This window comes from Palaemon carinicauda, chromosome 8 (assembly GCF_036898095.1).
Source record: "Palaemon carinicauda isolate YSFRI2023 chromosome 8, ASM3689809v2, whole genome shotgun sequence".
NCBI classification, from domain to species: domain Eukaryota; kingdom Metazoa; phylum Arthropoda; class Malacostraca; order Decapoda; family Palaemonidae; genus Palaemon; species Palaemon carinicauda.
The window spans coordinates 64,275,361-64,299,181 of record NC_090732.1 but is presented as its reverse complement, the minus strand read 5'-3'; the positions used below and the strand labels follow the sequence as shown (position 1 = coordinate 64,299,181).

Genomic DNA, 23,821 nt, shown 5'->3' with positions numbered 1-23,821 from the left:
GACGTTCTTCAAGAAGAAGCAGAGATTTATTCCTTACAAGACGGTCCGGGGTCACTCGTCGACACAGTCTTCCTCTGCTTCGACTTCTCAGCAACCGGCTCCCCCTCAGCAAGTAGTCTATCTCACTACTCCCCCTGGTGCACAGCCCAACCCCACTTGGATGTCCTCTCCTGCATACAACCCTACCTACGAATCCTCCGGTTCCTTTCGTGGACACGAGAGAGGAAGCTTCAGAGGTAGAGGACAGTTCCGCCACCGATGCGGACCTAAAGCAAGGGGTGCTCGTGGAGGGAAGGGACCTAGGTTCACTACCTCCCAATGATGTGTTGCCGGTAGGAGGGAGACTTTATCACTTTCGAGACCATTGGACCTTCAGTCCATGGGCTCACAGCATAATATCCAAGGGCTTGGGTTGGAAATGGTCACAGGGATCTCCTCCTCCACCAGTGACCTTCTTCCAGAGACCCACTCCCATCCTGGAAGAGTACACCACAGAGTTACTCAAGAAGAAAGCGATCAAACGGGTTCGATCCCTGAAATTCCAAGGCCGCCTGTTTACAGTTCCGAAGAAAGACTCATCGGCGTTGAGAGTAGTTCTGGACTTGTCAAAACTAAACTCTTACATCCTCTGCGACAAGTTCCGTATGCTGACTATCTCTCAGGTACGGACCTTACTTCCCCGTGGGGCCGTCACCACCTCTATCGATCTTACCGACGCCTATTATCATGTCCCAGTAGCTCGAAACTTCTCTCCTTACCCAGGCTTCCGTCTCGGCAAGAAAGCCTTTGCATTCAAAGTCATGCCCTTCGGTCTCAGCATTGCTCCCAGGATATTCACGAAACTGGGAGAGACAGTGCTCGAACAACTCAGAAACCAAAGGATACAGATCATCGCCTATCTGGACGATTGGCTCATTTGGGCCCAGTAGAACCAGGAATGCAACAGAGCTACGTCGAAGGTAATTCACTTTCTCGCCAAACTGGGATTCCAAGTCAATCTCCAAAACTCTCGCCTACAACCATCAAGCCACTTCGAATGGTTAGGCATCTGGTGGGACCTTTCAAAGCACAGGCTCTCCCTTCCTCCCAAGAAGGTACGGGAGATAGCTTCTAAGGTCAGGAACTTTCTCAAACACAAACAGGTGTCCAGAAGAGCTCTAGAACGAATCCTCGGCCTTCTCCAATTTGCCTCACTAACCGATCTCCTATTAAAAGCCAAACTCAAAGACATCAATCAAGTTTGGAGAAAGAGAGCGACAATACCTTTGAGAGACAAGATCTCGAAGATCCCCTCTGTCTTAAAAATGGGACTACGACCATGGTCCGAACGGAGGAACCTCTCCCAATCGGTTCCTCTACAGTTCCCCTCTCCACAAGTGACAATTCATACCGACGCGTCTCTGAGTGGATGGGGGGGTTACTCCCAACATCAGATGTTTCAGGGCTCTTGGTCGCCCGCCATGAAGCAGTTCCATATCAATGTTCTCGAAGCCATGGCAGTGTTCTTGACCCTGAAGAGTCCGAGGTCGACCCACATCAGAGTGGTCTCAGACAGCACAGCAGTAGTACACTGCATCAACAGAGGAGGATCCAAGTCACCCAATCTGAATCAGATCCTGGTCACTATCTTCACCTTGGCAGCCGACAAAAACTGGTTCCTGTCAGCAACTCACCTAGCAGGAGTCCAGAATGTGATAGCAGACTCATTATCCAAGACAAAACCACTGGAATCAGAATGGTCCCTAGACATAAATTCCTTCCGGTGGATACTCAGGCTGGTTTCAGGTCTCCAGGTACAGTAGATCTATTCGCGACCCAACTCAATCACAAACTCCCCTGTTATGTGACCCCGAACCTGGACCCTCAGGCTTATGCCATGGACGCATTAACCCTGGATTGGAACCATCGGCAGAAGATCTTATTCCCTCCAGTGAATCTTCTACTGAAAGTCTCGCACAAACTCCTCTCCTTCCAAGGGGCAGTGGCTTTAGTGGCACCTCACTGGCCAAAGAGCAGTTGGTTTCCTCTCCTCCTCGAGTTGAAACTCCGTCCCTTCCGGATCCCATTCCCCAAACTGACCCAAGTGGTCCAAACTCGGACTGTGTCAGATTCCTCAAGGATAGCCAAAACCATAACTTTGTGGATTTCATGAAGTTTGCGGCTCGTAAGGATGCGAACATCGACCCGGATAATGTCCTCTTTATAGAATCAGACAAAAGGGACTCTACGATTTGCCAATATAATTCGGCAGTTAAGAAACTAGCAGATTTCTTAAAGAATTCAGACCATACTGTTATGACTCCTAATTTAGCCATCTCCTTCTTTAGGTCCATATTTGACAAAGGCCTAGCAGCTAGCACTATAACCACCATTAAGTCAGCTTTGAAGAAGGTCTTCCTGGTTAGGTTTAACATTAACCTGGCGGATTCTTATTTTTCATCTATTCCAAAAGCATGTGCTAGGCTTCGACCTTCGGTTCACCCACAAAAGGTCTCTTGGTCTCTGAATGATGTCCTCAAACTTGCCTCAGACACGGACAATGAATCCTGCTCCTATATCGCTCTTCTTAGGAAGACTTTATTTCTAACAGCTTTGGCCTCGGGTGCTAGAATCTCAGAACTAGCAGCTCTCTCACGAAACTCGGAAAACATAGATTTCCTCCCTTCAGGTGAAGTACTTCTTTCTCCAGACAGGGCTATCCTAGCTAAAAATGAAGACCCCCAAAATAGGTGGTCCCCTTGGAAGATTATTCCTCTTCTCCAAGATACTTCTCTATGTCCAGTCACTACTCTCAGGGCCTTTTTAGCCAGAACTGCCACCCGATCGTCTGGCCCCTTGTTTATCAGAGAACAAGGAGGTACTATTTCCATTCAAGGTATTAGGCAACAGATCCTATACTTCAGTGGTTCTTAAACTTTTTTGCCTTGCGCCCCCCTTCTGCATTAAGCATAGATCCCATGCCCCCCTCCCTCCTCACCCTTGAAATTTTTGCCAAACTAGAAAGTACCGTATGTATGTATGCTTTGTTTTTACAAACAATATGTTGCGTTTTTTATGCTAATATACTTCGTTGATTATGTGAGTATATGGATGAATGATAGATTTTTATTTCATTGCTGTTGATTTTCTATGGGAATGCACTTTACTATATTTCAATGAAATAAACTTTGTTCATAGAAAATGGGTAAAATAAATATATTAAGATGAAACAAAATTTTATTATAATCTTATTTCAAACTGTTTTAGCATTATACAGATTACAGTCATTACATGTATAGGAAATACTAGAAAAATACCGATTACTGCAAAAATAGAAATTTTTTACTCTTAATACAATCATTCATGGATCATGACCACATAAAAAAATACTACACATCTTCCTTAGTGATTAATTTATTCATATTTATGTAGTATTGTAAAACAAAAGACATCATAATTACTACATTTCTATTTTCATTGTTTCTGTTTTAACTACTTGTAAAATTATAGAAAAAGTGAACTATAGCCAGTGGCCTTTTTGACTTCGTGCTACTCATCAGTGGGATGGATGATACTGGCTCTTATGAGCAACTAGTCCGGGAATATTTGGTGGTGTTTGGCTCAATGCACATCGGAGATCACTTGCCACATCAAGCTTATTTCTTTTCTTCCTTTTGATTCCAACTAATGCTGAGAACCCTGCTTCACAAAGGTAAGTAGACGAAAAGGGGACAATCACTTGTTGGATTCGCTGACTGATTTTCTGGTAAACTGAAAGATATTTTATCCAAAACTTTTTCATACCAAGAGAGGTAAAACCATCTTTTGCCAAAGAATTAAACTTCAGTTCTAGGAACTACTCTTGTAAATTTTCTGGAACATCATTACCTGTAGTAATTACCAGTACTTGATAATAGTTGAAATATATTATACAGGACTTGAAAGCCCTCATTACTTCGTTTGACAGACTGAGCCAGACGACTGCAACCCTTTGTTATTATATGAGCAGGTGAGATGAGCAATAAGGTGGTACGAGGAAACATTTCTCTGACCGCTCTCATCTAAGGGTCACTTTGATAACTTTTGGCATTTATTAATTGAATTTTTGGCATGCTTCGAGAGGATAATTAAAAAAAAAAAAACATATGGAAGCAGTGATAATGTTTTTGACTATTTTGCAAATAATATTACAAAAAAAAAAAAAATGCCACCATCAAGCAGCCCTGCTTGCGCCCCTTTTGGAAGCTCCTGGCGGGGCGCGCCCCCCAGTTTAAGAATCACTGCTATACTTCATTAAACAAGCTAATCCGGGATCATTTCCCCATGCTCATGATATCCGGTCAGTAGCTACCTCCATCAATTATTTCCAAAATATGGATTTTGATGACCTTGAAAAGTACACGGGTTGGAAATCTCCTATGGTCTTCAAACGCCACTATCTAAAGAACTTACAGGCCCTTAAATACCCAACGGTTGCAGCTGGGAGCCGTATCTCTCCCCAGTGATTGCTTGTTCTTCCTTTCATCCATCTCTTTTTTTCTCCCTCCTACCCGCCTCTCGCACCACGACGCCACTTCCTTGGTGGTTCGTTAGCCCTAGTTTATTACATATTAGGTTGATATGATTGTAAATATTAATGTGTTGACCGTAATTTTAGTGTTGGGGTATTCTTAGCCATGTCAGTTTTGTTGCTTGTTGTGCTCTGATACTCGGAGGCTCCCTTGTTATCATGTTTGTTTAGCCTTACGCTCACTATGTCCTGTGGCTAGTTTATGATTTATGCTTACTTACCTTAATATAATATATGGTTTTCCTTACATGGTGTTTTTTCTCTCCCCTCATTAAATTACTAGTTATTATTGGGCTTGGAAGGCATTCTCTGGTACATTTTCACCGGCCCCCACAGGTCGACCCAGAAAAGGGATTTTGACGAAGGAAAAATCTATTTTTGGGGAGAGACCTGTGGCGCCCGGTGAAACCCTTCCCTATTATTTTGCACGATCCCACCCTTTCCTTTCCAAGCCATCATGTCCAATACAGAAGGATGTTGTTCAGATGGCGCTCGCGTCGGGGCGTGGGTGGCGTGGCTCTGGTAGCATAGCTGGTGCCTCTGTATCGGCCCATCCCTTTGACGAAGGAATTAGCTAAATGGAAGACAGCCTGTGAATAGTGGTTTTCACGCGCCTTTGCTTTATACACGACACCCACAAGGTGCTCGCGCGAGGGTAGTAACCTCTGCATTCCATGCTTTTATCTTTCTCTGGTATAATTGGAAGGTTTTATCAGAAAAGGTATATTAGAAGGACCCCTTTTCACCAGGCGCCACAGGTCTCTCCCCAGAAATAGATTTTTCCTTCGTCAAAATCCCTTTTTTCTTTATCAAAGGATTATTTTTTGTAATAAACTTAAAACTGTGATCATATTTTATTGAATCCTGAATAGTTTTGGAAAGCAAACCTCTTCAAGGTCTTGTCATCGGCCCATTCCATAGGGCCTAGAATCATTAATTTCAATAAGTCGGAGAAAAATTCACGACATGATGTATCCTACTATGCAAATGGCATTTTTAGATTCATTTCAGAAGCAGGTCTTTTGAAAACTATTTAACTTTTATAATGACATTCAACTTTTATGGTTTTAATTGAATATTCGTTTTATATATATATATATATATATATATATATATATATATATATATATATATATATATATATATATATATATATATATATATATATATAAACTAAATATCAGCGACAATGACATTAGATGTCAGGATGCCTGAAAACATCAAAGCAATCAATCAATCAATCCAGCACATGTAGGTGTGTCTGGGAATGAGAATGCGGCATCCGAATTGCTACCAAGGAGGTATCCCATTCCCTGTAATGATTTCTTACCTTACATCAAGAAATTGGTTTGTAATAAATGGCAACAGCACTGGGATAATCTAAATGGCAATAAAATGAGGGAAGTAACAAATGTCATATCATCTTGGAGGTATAACATGAGACCCCGAAAATGGGAGACCACTCTTTGTCGTCTCGTTATTGGTCACACTTGGTTGACACATGAGTTTCTGCTGAAGGGTCAACACCAACCGTATTGTGAGGACTGTTTAGTACCTTTAACAGTGAGGCATTTGTTGAACAAATGCCCTAAATATAATAAATTAAGAAATAGATATCTGTTTGAGGCTCGAGGTGAGGATGGCAGGTTCATCCTTGCTAAGATTCTAGGACATGACGAGTCCTATTTTGCGAGCGGCATTTTGAGATTAATTCAGAAGCAAGTCTTCTGAAAACTTTTTAACTATTATGACGACATTTTAACTTTTATGGTTTTAAATGAATTCTCTTATTTTTCATATATAATAAATGCTATCGGCATCAATGACCTTAGATGTCAAGATGCCAGAAAACTTTCAATCAATCAATCAATCAATCTGTAAATATTTTATTGGTGTTAGGTCTCTTTCTATGGAACATGTTGAAGAACATAGGGGATCATGTTTTATATATACCAATGGCTTCAACTCTGATGCTGGCGTTGGATTTTAAGTATATAGTATTCTTTTAACTGTAGAGGGGCACTTCCTAATTATATGGCATACTTACCGCTATTGAGAAAATAACGTTAAAAGAGGAGGGCATTTTTACCATTTATAGTGATTAAAGAAGCATCTTTCAAGCTTTAGAAGGTTTTAATATTAGTAACCCTTCAGTTTTAAAGATTTTAGTGTGGCTTTTAATTAAGGGTATAAAAGTTCGATTCTGCTGGGTTCCGGCACACGTAGGTGTGTTTGGAAATGAAGAGGCAGATTCACTGGCAAAGAGTGCTGCAGCCGAGTTGCTACCAAGAAGGTCTCCCATTCTTTGTAGTGATTTTTTTACCAGCAATTAAGAATTCTATTTTTAACAATTGGCAACAGCATTTGGATAGTTTAAGCAAGAATAAGATGAGAGAAATTGCGATTGTTATATCCCCTTGCAGGTATAATGGTAGACCCCAAAATTGGGAGACTACTCTTTGTCGTCTCCGCATTGGTCAAACCCCGATGACACACGAGTTTCTACTGGCTGGTCAACACCAATCATATTGCGACGATTGTTTGATACCCTTCTTGACAGTGAGGCATTTGTTTACTGAATGCCTCACTTATAGCTCTGAAAGAAATGTATATCTGTTTGAGGCTCGGGGTGAAGATGGCAGGTTGATCTCTGCCAAGATTCTTGGACATGATGTGTCATACAATGTCAGTGGCAATTTTAAGTTTATATCAGAAGTAGGTCTTCTTAATGCAATTTAACTTTTATATCCTATTAATTTCGTGGCATTTTTAAATTTATATCAGAAGCAGGTCTTCTTAATGCTATTTAACTTTTATAACATATTTACTTTTCTGGTTTTAATTGAGTATTCTTTTAATCTTTATTTATAATAAACAATATTGGCGTCAATGACCTTCGATGTCAAGATGCCAGAGAACTTCCAATCAATCAATCAATCAATCCGTATTGGTCACACTCGGTTGACACACGAGTTTCTTCTGAAGGGCCAACACCAACCGTATTGCGACGACTGTTTAGTACCTTTAACAGTGAGACATTTGTTGACCCAATGCCCCAATTATAATAACTTGAGTAATAGATATCTATCTATTTAAGGCTCGAGGTCAAGGTGGCAGGTTCATCCTTGCCAAGATTCTTGGACACGATGTGTCATACTATGCGAGCAGCATTTTTAGATTTATTTCAGAAGCAGGTCTTCTGAAAACTATTTAACTTCTATAGTGACATTCAACTTTTATGGTTTTTATTGAATATTCTTTTAATTTTTATATAAAATAAATGATATCGGCGTCAATGACCTTAGATGTCAGGATGCCTGAAAACTTTTAATCAATCAATCATCTTTTTTTTTCTCTTAATATTACTTCGACCTTCTACTAATTATATAGACTCCTTCGTGTTGCTCTCCTAACTCTATGAGAAAAATTTCCCTCAATATATATATATATATATATATATATATATATATATATATATATATATATATATATATGTACATATATATATGTATATTTATTTTTGTGGGGGGGGGCCTTCGATGTTGCTACATCAATTATATTCCATGGTGTGGATGTTTCTACATCCGTTATTGCTGTCTGCTTCGATGAATGGTGGGAGGTGTCATGGTTGTGAGGTATTTACACTCAAAGCTATATGTGAGAGTATTGTATGATCTCAGCCATCCTGAAGATGGTTTGGACCTTTTTGGCAGAACTATTCTCAAGTGTTGGGTCTTTGGAATCCGGGGGGATCCAATATTTTGGGTAGGACTCTCGGCTTTTGGCCGGAAGCCAATCATTACAGATAAGGGGAGGATGATTCTATTGTTCCTTGGTCTCGGTCTTAACAGGCAGGTTCAGCTTACACCTGTGCCTCTATATCTGTTTTGTTGCTATCCATCGGGTAGTGTATGGATTGGACTATCTGGGAAGTATACTCTCATTTTGCCTATAGTGGAGAGAGCAAATTTCCTTTCTGTCGTGTGATGGCCTAACATTCTCAAGCAGGTAAATCAAACTAATCACTTTCTGTCTCTCAACCTCGTCTTATGAATTCGTTAAGCAACGAACCCCCATCCCCTGAATGCGCTGACTCTCCTCTGGCACTGCTGACGACTTCTGCTGATTTGATTAAGGAAAATTCTGTTGGCGACCTAGGAACAAAAAAGGACACATACTACTGTTTAAAAACCAAGTAAGTTGGGTAACAAAGGGGATCTTTGAATCCTTCATTTTACCCAAATTCCAATAGATACTGATTATATTGTATGTTATATAAAGCATTTAAATGTTATGGACTGAGAAAAGAAAAAAGAATGAAACGGGAAGATGAAAAATGGCATTCATGGATATCTTATTTTAATCATGAAGAACCATTTAATGCAATATGTAACATCAGTAATATTAAAATTAATGACTTAAATGTCAATGGTGCCCTATGTGATAAGATACCAAACAATTTGGATATATATAGACCTGCTGACTGGTTTGAAAAAGATGTTAATATAACAATGCCTCCTCAGAGAAAGCCAAAACCAGCAATGTGGCTTGTTGCCAAGCCTAAAGTGAGTAATGGGCATTATTTTAAGATTAGCAAACTAATTCAGATAAGGTAGGAACCATTGCACCAGGTGACATAGCTGGCTTTGGAAAAAAATAGCTTCCTAATTCATGCCAAATCATGCACGCAAACAGTAATACTGTCTAACCTCAAGTTATGGAAGTGGAGTAGTCTTCAATAAAGAACTGTATGAATTTACAGAAGAGGAAATACTGGTCATATGTCCATTTTTAAATGTTTGAAATTTGGACACCCTTCTGAAGTTTATAAAAATGAAAAATTGTGTAGCATCCGTTCCAGACTTTATCATGGAGACTGTACACTTGAGGCCAGCTGTTTGAACTGCAACTCAAACCATAAATCCACTGACAGAAACGGCAGGATTTATAAGTTTGAAGAAGCAGCCTTCAATAAATCCAGTGTAGAACACATAAGTGTAGGAGATGCCAAAAGACTACTGAATACCCCAACCAGCTATATAAAGGCCTTACAATCAAGAGAAAATATACCACAGGAGACACCAAACCCACTCAGTGCTGCCAAACAAATACATCATCTAATGATAGTAAGGTTTTGCATGACAAGGTAAGCATATTGCCTTCCAAGGCTTTGCCATGGTGTATTAAAACTGCGGCATTGCCCATTTCTATACAACATTCACCTCTCATTATCAACAATAGTACTAAACTCTCCAAGGCCATGTCCTAGCCTGATTTGATGGAAGTTCCACTTGAAACCAAGTTACCAGGTGCACCTGTGGTAGGGAAGGGGCTAAAACCTGGTAGCTCACCACCTATTAATCGGAAAAGAGAGAAATTCAAGTTGAGGTTCACCATCCTCCTCAACAATTGGATCAAAAGGGCAAAAAGAAAATAAACACAAAACCCAATTTATCAAGTTCCTCTCTAATAAAACCACCGGGAAATAGTGTTAGATAAAAAATTGCTAATAGGTAGACTTTATCTGAAAGTTCTTCCAAAAAATAAACCATAGTTTTTTCCTCTATTGTAATTGTCAGGGTTTAAGGGCCAAATATGAAGAACTTTACCTCTTGATTTACGAGCATTCCTCCGTAATTGTATGTCTACAGGAGAGCAAGCATGATGTTAATAACCCTTGTCCTCATGAATATATTAGCTATAGAACTCCATATGATCACTGAGTAGGGAGCCATGGCGGAAGTCTCATGTACGTTCGTCAAGATGTTCCCCATATATCTTTATCTGTTCGTACACCTCTGCTGACAGTGGTTGTACAGATTGATATAGGGAGAAAATATACAATCTGCTCTCTGTACTTGCCTTCAAATGATAACATATCATATGATAAGTTAATAGAGGTGATTCATATCATATGATAAGTTAATAGAGGTGATTCAACAGCTCCCTCAACCTTTTCTTTTACTTGGAAATTTTAATGGTAGACATCTTTTGTGGGGTTATTTTTTTAGCAAACACTGGGGGCAATATTATATCATCAATTGTTGAAAATGAAGATGTCTGACTCTTTAATACAGGAGAGCCCACACACTTCCATGTACAGTATAGACAGCTACCTTGTCCTGCATTGACCTTTCAATTGCAAGCTTTAACTGCCTTCTTGATTTCGATTGGAGGACATTTGATGATTTGCATACTAGTTATCATTCACCAATCATTATAAACACCAACAATGGTCCACCTTTACAAAGATTACCACGATGAAATATGGACATAAGTGAAATCGAGGGGAGTACAGAACAGTTGAAGTATTGATGATGCCATAGATCTAATGAATGGAACTCTCCATACAACAGGAGTCAATTCTATTCCCAAAGCCACAGGATTATTCAAACGACGACCAGTCCCATGGTGGTCTTCAGAATTCACTGTCTTTCACAGAGCCACCAGAAAATCTTTCGCTAGATTGCGTAGACACCGTCCAGAGGAAAATTTGATAATATACAAAAAATGTAGAGCACAGTTCCGTCATGCCATGAAGCTAGGCGCCAATCTTGGGTATCTTTTGTTTCCTAAGTTAACTATAGTACCTCACCATCTTCTGTATGGAGGAAAATAAAAACGATTGCAGCCAAATTTACCCCAAACCAACCACCAGTTTTGAAAGTGAATGGTCAGTGTGTAACTGAAGCATATGATGTTAGCAATGCCCTGGCTGATAATTTCTCAAATGTATCATGTCTACTGTATAAGAGCATTCAAAAAAAGAGAATTTTCAATTCCGCAACGGGAAGGGAAGAGTCATATAATTTTCCTTTTATTGACCTCCTTAACGAGAGAATGCCTTTTTGAAGTCATCATGCTTCAACAGGAAATGTTGAAGCATTGTGATGGGCAAGAGGGCTCTGGAACTTGGGGAAATTGCTCCTCCCAGTTCAAATGCTAATTTTCTCTCTCTTTTTCTTCCTCTCAATATCACTTGAACCTTCTACTAATTTTATAAATTTTCTTTCGTGTTGCTGTCCCACCTTTATGAAAAAAAATTTCCCTTATTATATATGTGTATACATTATGTACATATATAATTATTTTTTTTTTTTTTTTGGCATGGCTTCGATGAGTGGGAGGAGGTGTCACGTTTGGTAGGTATTTGCATTCAAAGCTTTATGTGAGTGTATTGGATGATATCAGCCATCTCAAAGATGGTTTGGATCTTTTTAGCAGAACTATTCTCAAGTGTTAGGTCTTCGGAATCCAGGGGGATCCAATGCTTGGGGTAGGACTCTCAACTTTTGGCTGGAAGCCTATCATTACAGATATGGGGAGGATGATTACATAGTTTCTTGGTCTCATTCCTAACAGACGGTTTCAGCTTACACCTGTGCCTCTATATCTGTTTTGATGCTGTCCTTCGTGTAGGGTATGGAGTGGACCATCAGGGAAGTATACTCTCATTGTGCCAATAGTGGGGAGTGCAAATTTCCTTTCCGACATATGATGCCTTAGTATTTTCGAGCAGGTAAATCAAACTCATTTTTATTCTAATCTCAACACTTATAGATTCTTCAAAACACGGACCCCCCATCCCCTGGATATGTTGACTCTCCCCCGGCACTGTTGACGACCTCTGGCTAGTCTATCAAAGAAAATTCTATTGATGACCTCGGAACTGGAAAGGACATTCTACTGATATTCCAAAATTGAGTGATTTGGGTAACACGAGGAAACTTTGAATCCTTTATATTACCCAAATTCCAATTGTCACAAACTAAGATAATCTGAATAAAGCATTTGAGTGCTATTGGTGTATAAAAGAAATAAGAATGAAACCTGCAGATGTAAAATGGGACTCATGTATATATTACAGTAGGCATGATGAAGCATTTAAAGCAATAAGTAACATGAATAATACTAAAGTTAATAACTTGAATGTCATGGCTGCTCTCTGCAATAAGGTACCAAAGGTTTTGAATGTATATAGGCCTGTCGACTGATTGGAAAAAGACACTGATTTAGTTATGCATTCCCAGAGAAATCTAAAACCACCTATGTGGCTTGTAGCTGAAGCAAAGGGGGTTACAGGAAATTATTCCAAAATATACAAATTAATTTAGAAAAAAAGTAGGAACTATTGCACTGCGATATATCTTGGTTTGGAAAATCTTTTTTTCTTATCCATGCCAAATCAAGCACACAATTTATAATACTGTCCAACCTAAAAACAACTAATGATGATATTAAGTTGAATGTCAAACCACAGGCTCATCAATGATTATCCTTACTTTCTAGGATGCTGATGTACCTTTCCTTATTATTATTGAAAATGAAACGATTAAAGTACAACCATTAAAGCATAAGCCAATGCTGTGTTTTAATTGTTTTGAATTTGGACACCCATCTAAAGTTTGCAAAAATGAGAAAATGTGTGGGATTTGCTCCAAATCTTACAATGGAGAATGTGCACTTGGAGAGGTGTTTAAATTGCAGCCCGAATAATAAATTCACAGACAAGAGCTGCGAGCTGTATGAGTTTGAAGAAGCTGCCCTCAACAGATTCAATTTAGAACATATAAGAGTGGGACATGACAAGAGACTAATAAATAAATCAAATAGCTATCCTTAAGCATTAAAATTAAACCCACATAGTCCTGCCAGTAGCTTTAGAAAAAGAAATATACCATCTGATAAAATGCTGAATGATAAGATAAGCATATTACCTCCTGAGGCTTTACCACGGTGTTTCAACAATAGGGCATTGCCCATCCTTGTACAGGCTTTGTCCCCCATTACAAAAACTAGTACAAATCTCTCTCAGGCCATGTCCTTACCTGATTTGATAGAGGTTCCACTTAAAACTAGCTTACTCGATGCACCTTTAGTGGGAAAGGTGCAAAAAACCTACATTTTTACCATCGATTAATCGTAAAAGAGAGAGACTTCCTTCTCTCACCGCCCCCCCCCCCCCTCCATTAGAAACATTAATGTTATGACATCAAGTAATTTTGATGCTTTGTGTGTTGATGTTTCTAATGAACCAGCAGATAAATTAAATAAATCAGAATTCCAAGTTAAGTTCCACCATCCACCTTAACAAATATATCAAAAGGACACAAAGAAAAAGACAAACATAAAATCCAACATATCAAGACAATCTCTGAAGAAACCTACAGTTAATAATGTTAGATTAAAAACAGCAAATGGGAAGACCTCATCCAAGATGTCTTCCAGAAATAATCCATAGTTTTCTCCTCCATTTTCCTATGGAATTGTCAGTGTTTAAGAGCCAAATATCAAGAACTTAAGCTCCTAATTCATGAACATTCCCTCATAATTGTATGTGTACAAGAATGTATGCTTGATGCTAACACTCCTTGTACGTTCGTCGAGATGTTCCCCAAATGCACTTATCTATTCGTACACCCCGGCAGGCAGTGGTTGTAAAGATTGATATAAGGCGAAAATATACAATTTGCTCTCTGTACTTGCTTCCAAATGATAACATATCGAATGATTATTTAGTAGATGTGATTCAACAGCTCCCTAAACCTTTTATTTTACATGGAAATTTTAATTGTAGACATCTTTTGTCGGGCAATATTATATCATCAATTGTGGAAATCAAGGATGTTGGACTCCTTAATACAGGAGAGCCCACACACTTCCATGTTCAGACAGGTACCTTGTCATGCATTGACCCCCTCTTAACGAGAGAATGGCTTTTCGAAGTCATGTGGTTTCTTCATATTGTTGAGTAGAACACCGTCTGCTGTGTGGAGGAAAATAAAAAAGATTGCAGCCAAATTTACCCTGAACACACCACCAGTGTTGAAGGTGAACGGTTAGTATATGACTTTAGCAAATGATGTCAGCAATCCCCTGGCTGACCATTTTTCAAATGTATTATGCAAGTGTGAAAGCTCCTGGTCACCAGTATAGGAGCAACTAAGAAAAGAAAATTTTAAATTTTGTAACTGGAAGGGAAGAGTCATATAATTCTCCTTTTACTGAAAGAGAATTTGATTCCCCTCTTACTAATTGTAAGGATACAGCCCCTGGACCCGATGGAATTCCATATGCAATGATTAAACATGTACATTTTAATACAAAGTTATTTATTTTAAGCATTATTAACCCTTTTACCCCCAGGCTATTTGGAAATTTCCAACCCTTAACCCCCAAGGGGTTATTTTTTTCCCAGCAAATTTTGCAGTATGTATTTTTTAAATTGCTCTAACAGCCTTAATTCTTGTCATAGAGAGGTCAGGTTGGTCTCATTCTCTTGGAAAATGCCTGAATTTTCTCAAAAAATTATCAAAAATATGAAATAAAATTTTTTTATAGCATTTTTTTGCGAGGACGTACCGGTACGTCCATGGGGGTAAAGGGATGGCTTTTGTGAAACGTATCAGTACGTCCTTTGGGGGTAAAAGGGTTAATAGAATATGGCAGGATCATAGTTATCCAAGTGTTTGGAAACTAGTCAATATTTAGCCGGTAAGGACAAGTTTTTAGCAGCAAACTACCGACCTATTGCATTGACATCTTGTTTATGTAAAATCATGAAGATGGTCAAAGCAAGACTGATTTGGTAACTTAAAAAGAAGGGCATTTTATCACCGATTCAATGTGGATTCAGAAAAATGCACTCAACGACTGATGTATTGATATGACTTCAGTTCTCTATTTGTGAAGCCTTTGCTTCCAAACAGCACCATGTGACAGTCTTTTTTGGCCTTGGAAAGGCATTTGATGCCACATGGAGATACGGTATACTTGAAACAATTCATGAATGAGGAATAAGAGGAGAGCTACCACTCTTTATTCAGTCATTTCTTTCACACAATTTTTCAAGTGAGAGAGGGGAAACCTCTATCAGAGACTAAATGTCAGGAAGAAGGAGTTCCTCAGGGTAGTGTGCTGAGTGTAACCCTCTTTGCACTAGCAATTAAAGGGATATCCTCAGTCATTCCCCGGGATGTTTTCTCAACATTATTTGTGGAGAATCTTTCCATATCATTTGCTGGAACTAGAAGGGCAGTGGTTGAGAGAAAACTACATCTCACAATTGACAAAATTACTTGGTGGGCCGATATGAATGGATTTAAGTTCTCGACAAGTAAAACTATTAATGTCCATTTTTGTAGTATCCGGGGAGTACATCAAGACCGGATATACATTAAAGGTCAACGTATCCCATATGTAAGTGAAGCTAAATTTTTAGGTTTGATATTTGATTGGAGGCTTACATGAGTGTCTCACTTAAAAGCGTTCAAAGCTAAATGTCATGACGCTCTGAATCTTTTAAAAGTATTGTCCCATACATCATGGGGGCAGACTGCAATACTATTTTAAAATTATACAAAATTAGTTATGGATGCGAAATATACTCCTCAGCCACCCCAAGCCGTTTAGATGTTCAACTCAATACATCATGGTCGTATTGATTGTCCACAGGAGCGTTTAGAACTTTGCCTATCACAAGTCTCCTTGTTGATGCTGGAGAATTACCTGTAGACCTTTACCGAAAGTCTTCTATTGTTCGGTATTGTTTTAGGTTGCAAAGACTCCCTAACTCTTTAGCCTTTCAGACTGCAAGCCTTGTAAGACACACATCATACTTTGAGTTGCACCCTAAATCTCCTCAACCTTATGGCTTTCGGGTGAAACAGTTATAATGAGAAGTAAGGTGCTTCCATTTAAGGTATCATCAACTCCTCCATGGACATTACCAGAGGTAACTTTTTGTAAATTTTTTATTGGAGTTAAGAAGAATATGACTGACTTAAGAGTCCAGGTCTCTGTTTATGTAACATGTTGCAGAACATAGGGGATCGACTTTTATATATACTGATGGCTCCAAATCTTATGCTGGCGTTGGATTTGGAGTACATAGTAATGATTTTAATTGTAGAGGTTCACTTCCTCTAACAGCTTCCATGTTTACTGCCAAACTGTATGGCATACTAACTGCTATTGAGAAAATAGCGTTAAAAGAGGAGGGTAATTTTACCATTTATAGTGATTCAAGTAATGTCCTTCAAGCTTTAGAAGGTTTTAGTTTTAAACATTTAGTGTGGCTTTTAATTATTGGCGTAAAAAGTATAAAAGTTCGATTTTTCTGGATTCTGGCCCACGTAGGTGTGTCTGGAAATGAAAAGGCAGATTCACTGGCAAAGAGTGCTGCAGCCGAGTTGCTACCAAGAATGTCTTCTATTCTTTGTAATGATTTTTTCCAGCTATTAAGAATTCTATTTATAACAATTGGCAACAGCATTGGGTTAGTTCAAGTGAAAATAAAATGAGAGAAATATCGATTTGTATATCCCTTTGGAGGTATAATGGGATGCCCCGAAATTGGGAGACTACTCTTTGTCGTCTCCGCATTGGTCACACTCAGATGACACACGGGTTTCTACTGTCTGGCCAACACCAACCATATTGCGACGACTGTTTGATACCCTTAACAGTGAGGCATTTGTTGACTGAATGCCCCACTTATAGCACAGAAAAAAGTAGATATCTGTTAGAGATTCGGGGTGAAAATGGCAGGTTCATCCTTGCTAAGATCCTTGGACATGATGTATTGTACAATGCTAGTGGCATTTTTAAATTTATGTCAGAAGTAAGTCTTCTTAATGCTATTTAACTTTTATAACATATTTATTTCTAGGGGCATTTTTGAATTTATATCAGAAGCAGGTCTTCTTAGTGCTATTTAACTTTTATAACATATTTACTTTTCTGGTCTTTATTAAATATTCTTTGGATCTTTATTTATAATAAACAATATCGGCGTCAATGACATTCGATGTCAGGTTGCCAGAGAACTTCAAATCAATCAATTGGGGGCTGGGCTTCCCCAATTCCCACTGACAGCTCCTATAATTTCTGATAGCCAAATTCCAGCTAAGCGGGAATCACACTCCTATTAAAGGACTAGGATTTGTATTTTTGTAGAAACAACTTGAAATTATTAATTAAAATATTTCACTGATCCACAAATGTGGATTATTGAAACCTCAAATATGAAATCTGGAAAATAGTGTATTAGGTATATGTAGTACCATTTTCGAAGATGAATAGTAAAAATGAGGTATAGGGGTTATATTGATTACTTGTGAAGACAGGCATCAACTTCATTGTAATCAGTTTGAACATTCTTTTTTTTTAATGCATATTTTTTGCAGATGATGTTGCTATGTGACTGGGTACTCCTAAAGGGACCAGATGGTTCATTTAAGCAAGTAGTGAAACATGTAGAAAAGGCACGTAAAGAAAAAGAACACCCAGGTAAACAGTTTCAAGAGATACTTGAAGAAACTGCAGATCAAGAAACAGAACTAAACAATGAGAAGCATGCTACTATTCTAGACTATATTACAAATGTACCTACAGTGCCACCTTTAATGTATTGACATGATATTTGTTGCTTATTTTTTTAAACATCACTATTACGCATTCCTGAGTTACTAGTATTTTATGAGATGGTTCTTTATTAGAAAATTATTTTGCAATATGTCTTTGTTACTTTACTGATAATTTATGAGCTTTCACCACTTCAAAGAAAATTTTCAGTGACATTACTCCAAGGATTATGATATACTTTATTCTGGTTTACCAACTGGTTGTTATCTGAGAGTATCATGTGGAATTTATGTATTACAGTTTTTTCACGTTTTCAGGCTGTATTTTTAATTTTTTGGTGGTAATAATACATTATTAGGAAAGAAAAACATGGTATTGGAATTTATCCTCCGCATATCCTTATTATTGAAAGTCAAGAAAAGGCATTTTAATTTTATATTTTATCTAGAATCTAAACTTGTTCTCAAACAAATACAAACCATTGTTATTTGATAGGAGTATGTTTTCAATGTAGCTGGAAGGGGCCTGTACAAATTTTAACAAGGTGGCGGTAGTTACTGCGGAAGGGGGTAGGGAAGACCTACCCGCCCTATAGGCCACCTAGATGTACTCCTGACGACAATAAAAGGCTGTTTTAATGTTTCTATTTTCCTTTTGGATAGGTGTTGGCAGTTTGTTTTATCCCGCTTATCGAGAGAATACCTTGTTGAAGTCATCGTGCTTCAACAGGAAATGTCATTTTCCTGTTGAAGCATTGTGATGGACAAGAAGGATCTCGAACTTTGGGGAATTGCTCCCCCAGTTCGAATCTAAATTTCTCTCTTTCATCTTTTTCTTCCTCTGAATATTACTCCAAACTTCTCCTCCCTCTTAACGAGAGAATGCCTTATCAAAGTCATCGTGCCTCAACAGGAAATATCGTTCTCATGTTGAAGCATTGTGATGGGCAAGAGGGCACTCGAACTTGGGGAAATTGCTTCTCCAGTTTGAATCTGAATCTCTCTCTCTCTCTCTCTCTCCCCCCCCCCCCCCCAGATACTGAAGCCTTGATGAGGATGGGGGGCTTAGGGATTAGCAGCTGGGCTCTAATGAACAGTGGGAACTACTTTCCCAATGGACCTCGGTGCCCAGCTGTCGATCCAACTAAATCAGTCAGCACTTTCTCTTTTACCTTTGGTTATTTCTTTTTTTTCTCCCATCTCTTCCTTTTGGGCTCGATATTGTTGACGACTTTGGCATATTCGATTATACTTTGGCTGCTGCTTTGGATTTGGCACAGTATGGGATGGATGGCATTCCATCTCAACCTGTGCCAATTTAGATGCCATCACCCTCTGGCAGACCCCATTGAGTGCAGAGCAAGTCTGTTAAGAGTCGGGCTCCAGTGATCCGGTTTTAAGTCACCCATATTTGTGGGTAATGGGTGACGCCAGGCATTGGAGTCGACGGTGGGAGGGCTAACTACCACCACTGACCAGTGTACGCCCACCTAAAGAGAGGCAGCGCCTCTCTAATAGAGGATTGGTCCCCGCTGAAGAGTCTTCTCGTGTTGGGCCACATGGGATAGGAGGACTGACATCCTCCAATAAAAGGTGGATAACCCGGCTTGCTCATACCAAAAAAAGCCACCCCTCTGTTGACGACCTGAAAAATACAAACATTGACCTCGGTACAGACAGCTCCCGGGTTCTAATATTGTTACATTAGAACCTTATTCACGTCATGTGAATAATAAAACACTAGAGAAAAGAGAGAGTTAAAAATGATGACAGTACAGAAAGATATAGAAAATTAGAAGTATTACCTGGTCACTATGAATTAGTGAATTATGAAATTTTTTTTATCTTAGAATATGAAAACGGAAGAAATGAGCGTGTAAATGTTTTTAAAGCTAATAGGGAAATAGTTACTTTATGCGTAGGGCAGCCAAAAATTCTACCCCAGGGAAATGGAAGTCTCTTGATAGAGACACAATCCCCATTACAAGGTGAAAGGTTAAAAACACTTACAACATTGAATGGTCATTGTGTAAAATGCGTTTCGCACCCTACTTTCAACCAGAGTAGATGTGTGATATATGCTTCAGAATTACTGGACATAGAGGAAAGAGAAATTGAGTATGAACTGAAAAATCAAGTAGTTAAAGTAGTCAGATTGAGTAAGAGAGTTGGAGAACAACGTATTCTTCTTGCTACTTTAATTATAACATTTGATCAATGCAGATTACCGAATGTTATAAAAGCTGGTTGGCTATCTTTGAGGGTAAAATCATATATCCCTTCACCATTGCGCTGTTATCATTGCCAAATGTATGGCAATTTAAGCCAGAAATGTAAGGAAAAACTCAACAATAAGCCAGCTGTTAGTGCCAATTGTGGAAAAAGTAGTCACGGAGTATGCATAGAAAACCCTAATTGCATACTTTCTGGGGAAGCACACCCAGCTACATCTAAAAGCTGTGTTAATAGTAGACGGGTGAAACCTGAAAATTGCTTTTTCAAAATAATTTTCTGTTACAAGCCGGCATCCACCATATTTTGTTAGAATATGATGTTCGGCATTCAGTAAGGGTGGATGACACTTGAGATTTTTCCAAAAAGTGCCAAAATTAACCCTTTTTAGCGAATACGCGATTTGAAAAAACGACGAAAAAGCTGAAGCCTCGTTTAGGAAACACTCTGTAACTTAACCATCTTGTATGCTATACATGATTATGATACCTCATTTTGTAGCTTATGATAACACTTTACAATGAAATAAACAAATATGAAGGATTTGGAAATTAAGGGTCCTGATAAGGTCAAAGGTCACGTGATCACGTGATTACCTATTTTGGGGGGTATTCAATATTCTTGACCTCAAATATCATACTTTGCCCGCATATATTTCTATAAAGATGGTTTTAATCTTAAGAGGACATCCTTAGGCAGTTTTTAAAAGTAAAAGGGTCTTTCAATTCCTTCTTACCTAAATTTTATGAGGGATTGAATTTCGACCCTTTTTTGGGAAATCACTAAAATCGTTGAAAATCGTGTTCTGACTACTTTGTTGTGATGATAATTGCTGTTATTATATAGGCCTATATAAGAAGCTTTGTGTTAAAAATAAAGTCTTAGAGATGTAGAATAAAGGGTACATGCAGTTAAAAAAGGGGTCAAAGGTCATGTTCATCATGGATTACATAATTTCACGGTATACACCCCATGTAGTGAAATTCTCCCCTAACCCTAACTCTAACTCTAACCCCAACCCCAACCCCAACCCTAACCCTAATCTTGTCAGGCCTAATCCTGGTGGCCTAATGCTATGGACCACATGTTGCTCAATGTTTAGTAGTCTTGTTTGCACATAGATGGCAGCATTATGAAGTCTTTTGTTTTAAGATGGTGGATGACTTTCACTCTCTCAATTGTGACAAATTCATCTTTTCCCGTCTCAACGATCACTGATTAAGCAAGGCAAGTTTGATCTCATAATATAGTAAACCACAGTGCATAGTAGGGGTCGCTTGATGTAAGTGATGCATGTCTAATTCATGTGGCAATTAGAAACTAGTGAAATGTATTGCAACATGTGCTTCTTAGGGACCATCTCATAATCAATAACATGTTTCTGTGTGCATGTTTTCTTTAAAGGATTAAAACTCTTGTCAGTCATGCTTACTTAAATCATGTGACTGCTATAGATCTACTGATGTACAGCCTATTAATATACCATATGGCTCTTGCACTCAAAATTATTTTCCCCAGCAATTTGGGAGGGAGCATCGCAAAAGTTATATGTCATCTTTACTTTATCCCCACATCCCTAATGTGAGTTCTAAAGCTAAACTATATGATTTCAGACCATGGAGCCAATTGCTGCAATAGAAAGTCTTAAACGCCAGCGCATAGAGAACATTTCGCTCGACAAATGTATTATCTGCCAAAAAGAAAGTGTAGATGCTTTACGTAAATCAAACCCTCGTGTTGTTGAATCTATACAGCAGGCATTGAATATTCGAATCGCACATAACTGTTGTAAGTATCCAGATACAATAGACTGGTTGCAATCCGAAAGTTTGGATTTTGAAAAGGTTCACTGGCATAAGGACTGCTACTCAACTTTCACTAGTAAGCAACATTTAGAACGTCTGAAAAAGCAGATGAAAATGGTAAAATGATCAGTGAAGAGATCAAGGTATGTGCGAATGAGATTGCTTCTGCATTCAGCGAGCGTAACACGGACAACTCTGAGAAGACATATGAAAGACTAGTTTCATTGAACATGGACGTCATAACACTTCTAAAGGAATTCCAAGGACATCATGCTGATGAACCAACATTTCAGTACTGGATAAACTATATGGAGATGGTCTCTATCCTCTTGAACTTCATCCGAGCTGAAAGAGAAGGTATATGGGAACTCCATCTAGCTTCATTTGCGAGGATGCTTCCTTGGTTCGCTTTGTACAACCATACAAATTACACAAGATTGGGACCAGTGTATTTGGCCGATATGAGACAACTACCTAGTTCTACTCCTTATGTTCATGATCAGTTTGTTAGAGGGAAATTTTCAGTGAAAAGGACAAACAAGAAATTCTCGCAGGTATCAATTGATCAGGCCCTCGAGCATGTAAATAAGGTGTCAAAGGTCAGCGGCGGAATCATTGGGATAAAGCGGAATGCTGCAAGAGATAAATGGTGTCTGGTGTACAATGAAAAGGCAAGATTGGCAGAGGCGACCTTTAAAATGTTAACCTCCATGTAGATGATGAATGGTGTCACCTAGAGTCTGGCCCTACTCGCCTTAAAAGAGACGAAGATGATGTTCAGAAGATAATGGAAGACTTCAAAAGATTTGGTGTATTTAGCCTCAGTGAAGAACATCACGAGGACCTAGTTTGCCTAACAACAAAAGACGTTGTTCCAGAAGAAATTACAAGGGATATAATGAAAGCCCCAATAATCAGAATGTCACTTCTGGAATCCTTTGTAGCCACCAGACTTCTTGAAAAGTCAAAGGACTTCTATGGAGAAATAGCCCGCACAAAAACTGCAGCCGTCAGCTCCATGTACAAAACTCAAGCTCCTTCAGTAGGTGGGAAACAGAAGGAAGTCAAAGCCAACCGTGATCTTATTCACAGATTGTTCGTTGCTTCACAAAATGGGAGAGAGGTAGACTTAGTCAGTATCTTACAGCATGAACTATCCCCAGTCTCAAGGGCATTTGCTGGAACAAATCGTCAACTTCATACAACAGATGAAGCTCAGCTACAGGACTTGCTGGCAAAGGATATAGAGATCCCAGTTACACTTCCCTTGAGTGAAGCCAAAACATACCTGCTTATCGATGGTCAAGCACTAATACAAGCTATTGGAAAGCCAGAAAATGTCAAAACCTTTGGTGACCTAGGTGAAGTGTTCTGCACAAACATCTTGAACCGCTTTGGTACAACATACTCACGGATTGATGTCTTGTTTGATCGGTACATTGACAATTCACTAAAATCAGGTACACGCAAGAAACAAGCTGGAAAAGCAAGACCAATTAGACGTGTCATCAGTTCAAAAGCTGTAAAAGTTACACCCAACTGGAAATCCTTTATGAGTTTGGCTGCAAATAAAGCTGATCTAGATGCTTTTCTATCCAGATCCCTTGTTGAGAAAGCTGAAAGAGAGCTGTCATCTGAGTACAAGCTTGTTTTAGCTGGAGGCTTTGAAGATGTCTCAGGGGTTTGGTCATCCTCAAGTCGGACTATTGATCACCTCAAATCGACACAAGAAGAGGCCGATACTTGTCTCATACTTCACGCTGAAGATGCATGTATCAATGGGTATGCAAGAGTGGTATTGGAATGCAGAGACACAGATGTGCTAGTGTTGGCACTTGGTTTCAGAGACAGGCTACCAGCACAAATATGGA

At 38.9% G+C, this 23,821-nt stretch overlaps 1 protein-coding gene across 2 annotated transcripts in view; it reads left to right on the top strand.

The window, feature by feature from the left end:
- Positions 1-18,282, top strand: part of LOC137644900 (uncharacterized) — a 609,857-nt gene extending 591,575 nt beyond the window's left edge. For both annotated transcript variants that reach the window (XM_068377778.1, XM_068377779.1), the window contains exon 7: positions 17,737-18,282. In XM_068377778.1, the coding sequence (XP_068233879.1) occupies positions 17,737-17,964 (228 nt within the window). In that variant the 3' untranslated portion in view covers positions 17,965-18,282. The remainder of the gene's footprint in view (positions 1-17,736) is intronic.
- Positions 18,283-23,821: the final 5,539 nt, after the last annotated feature.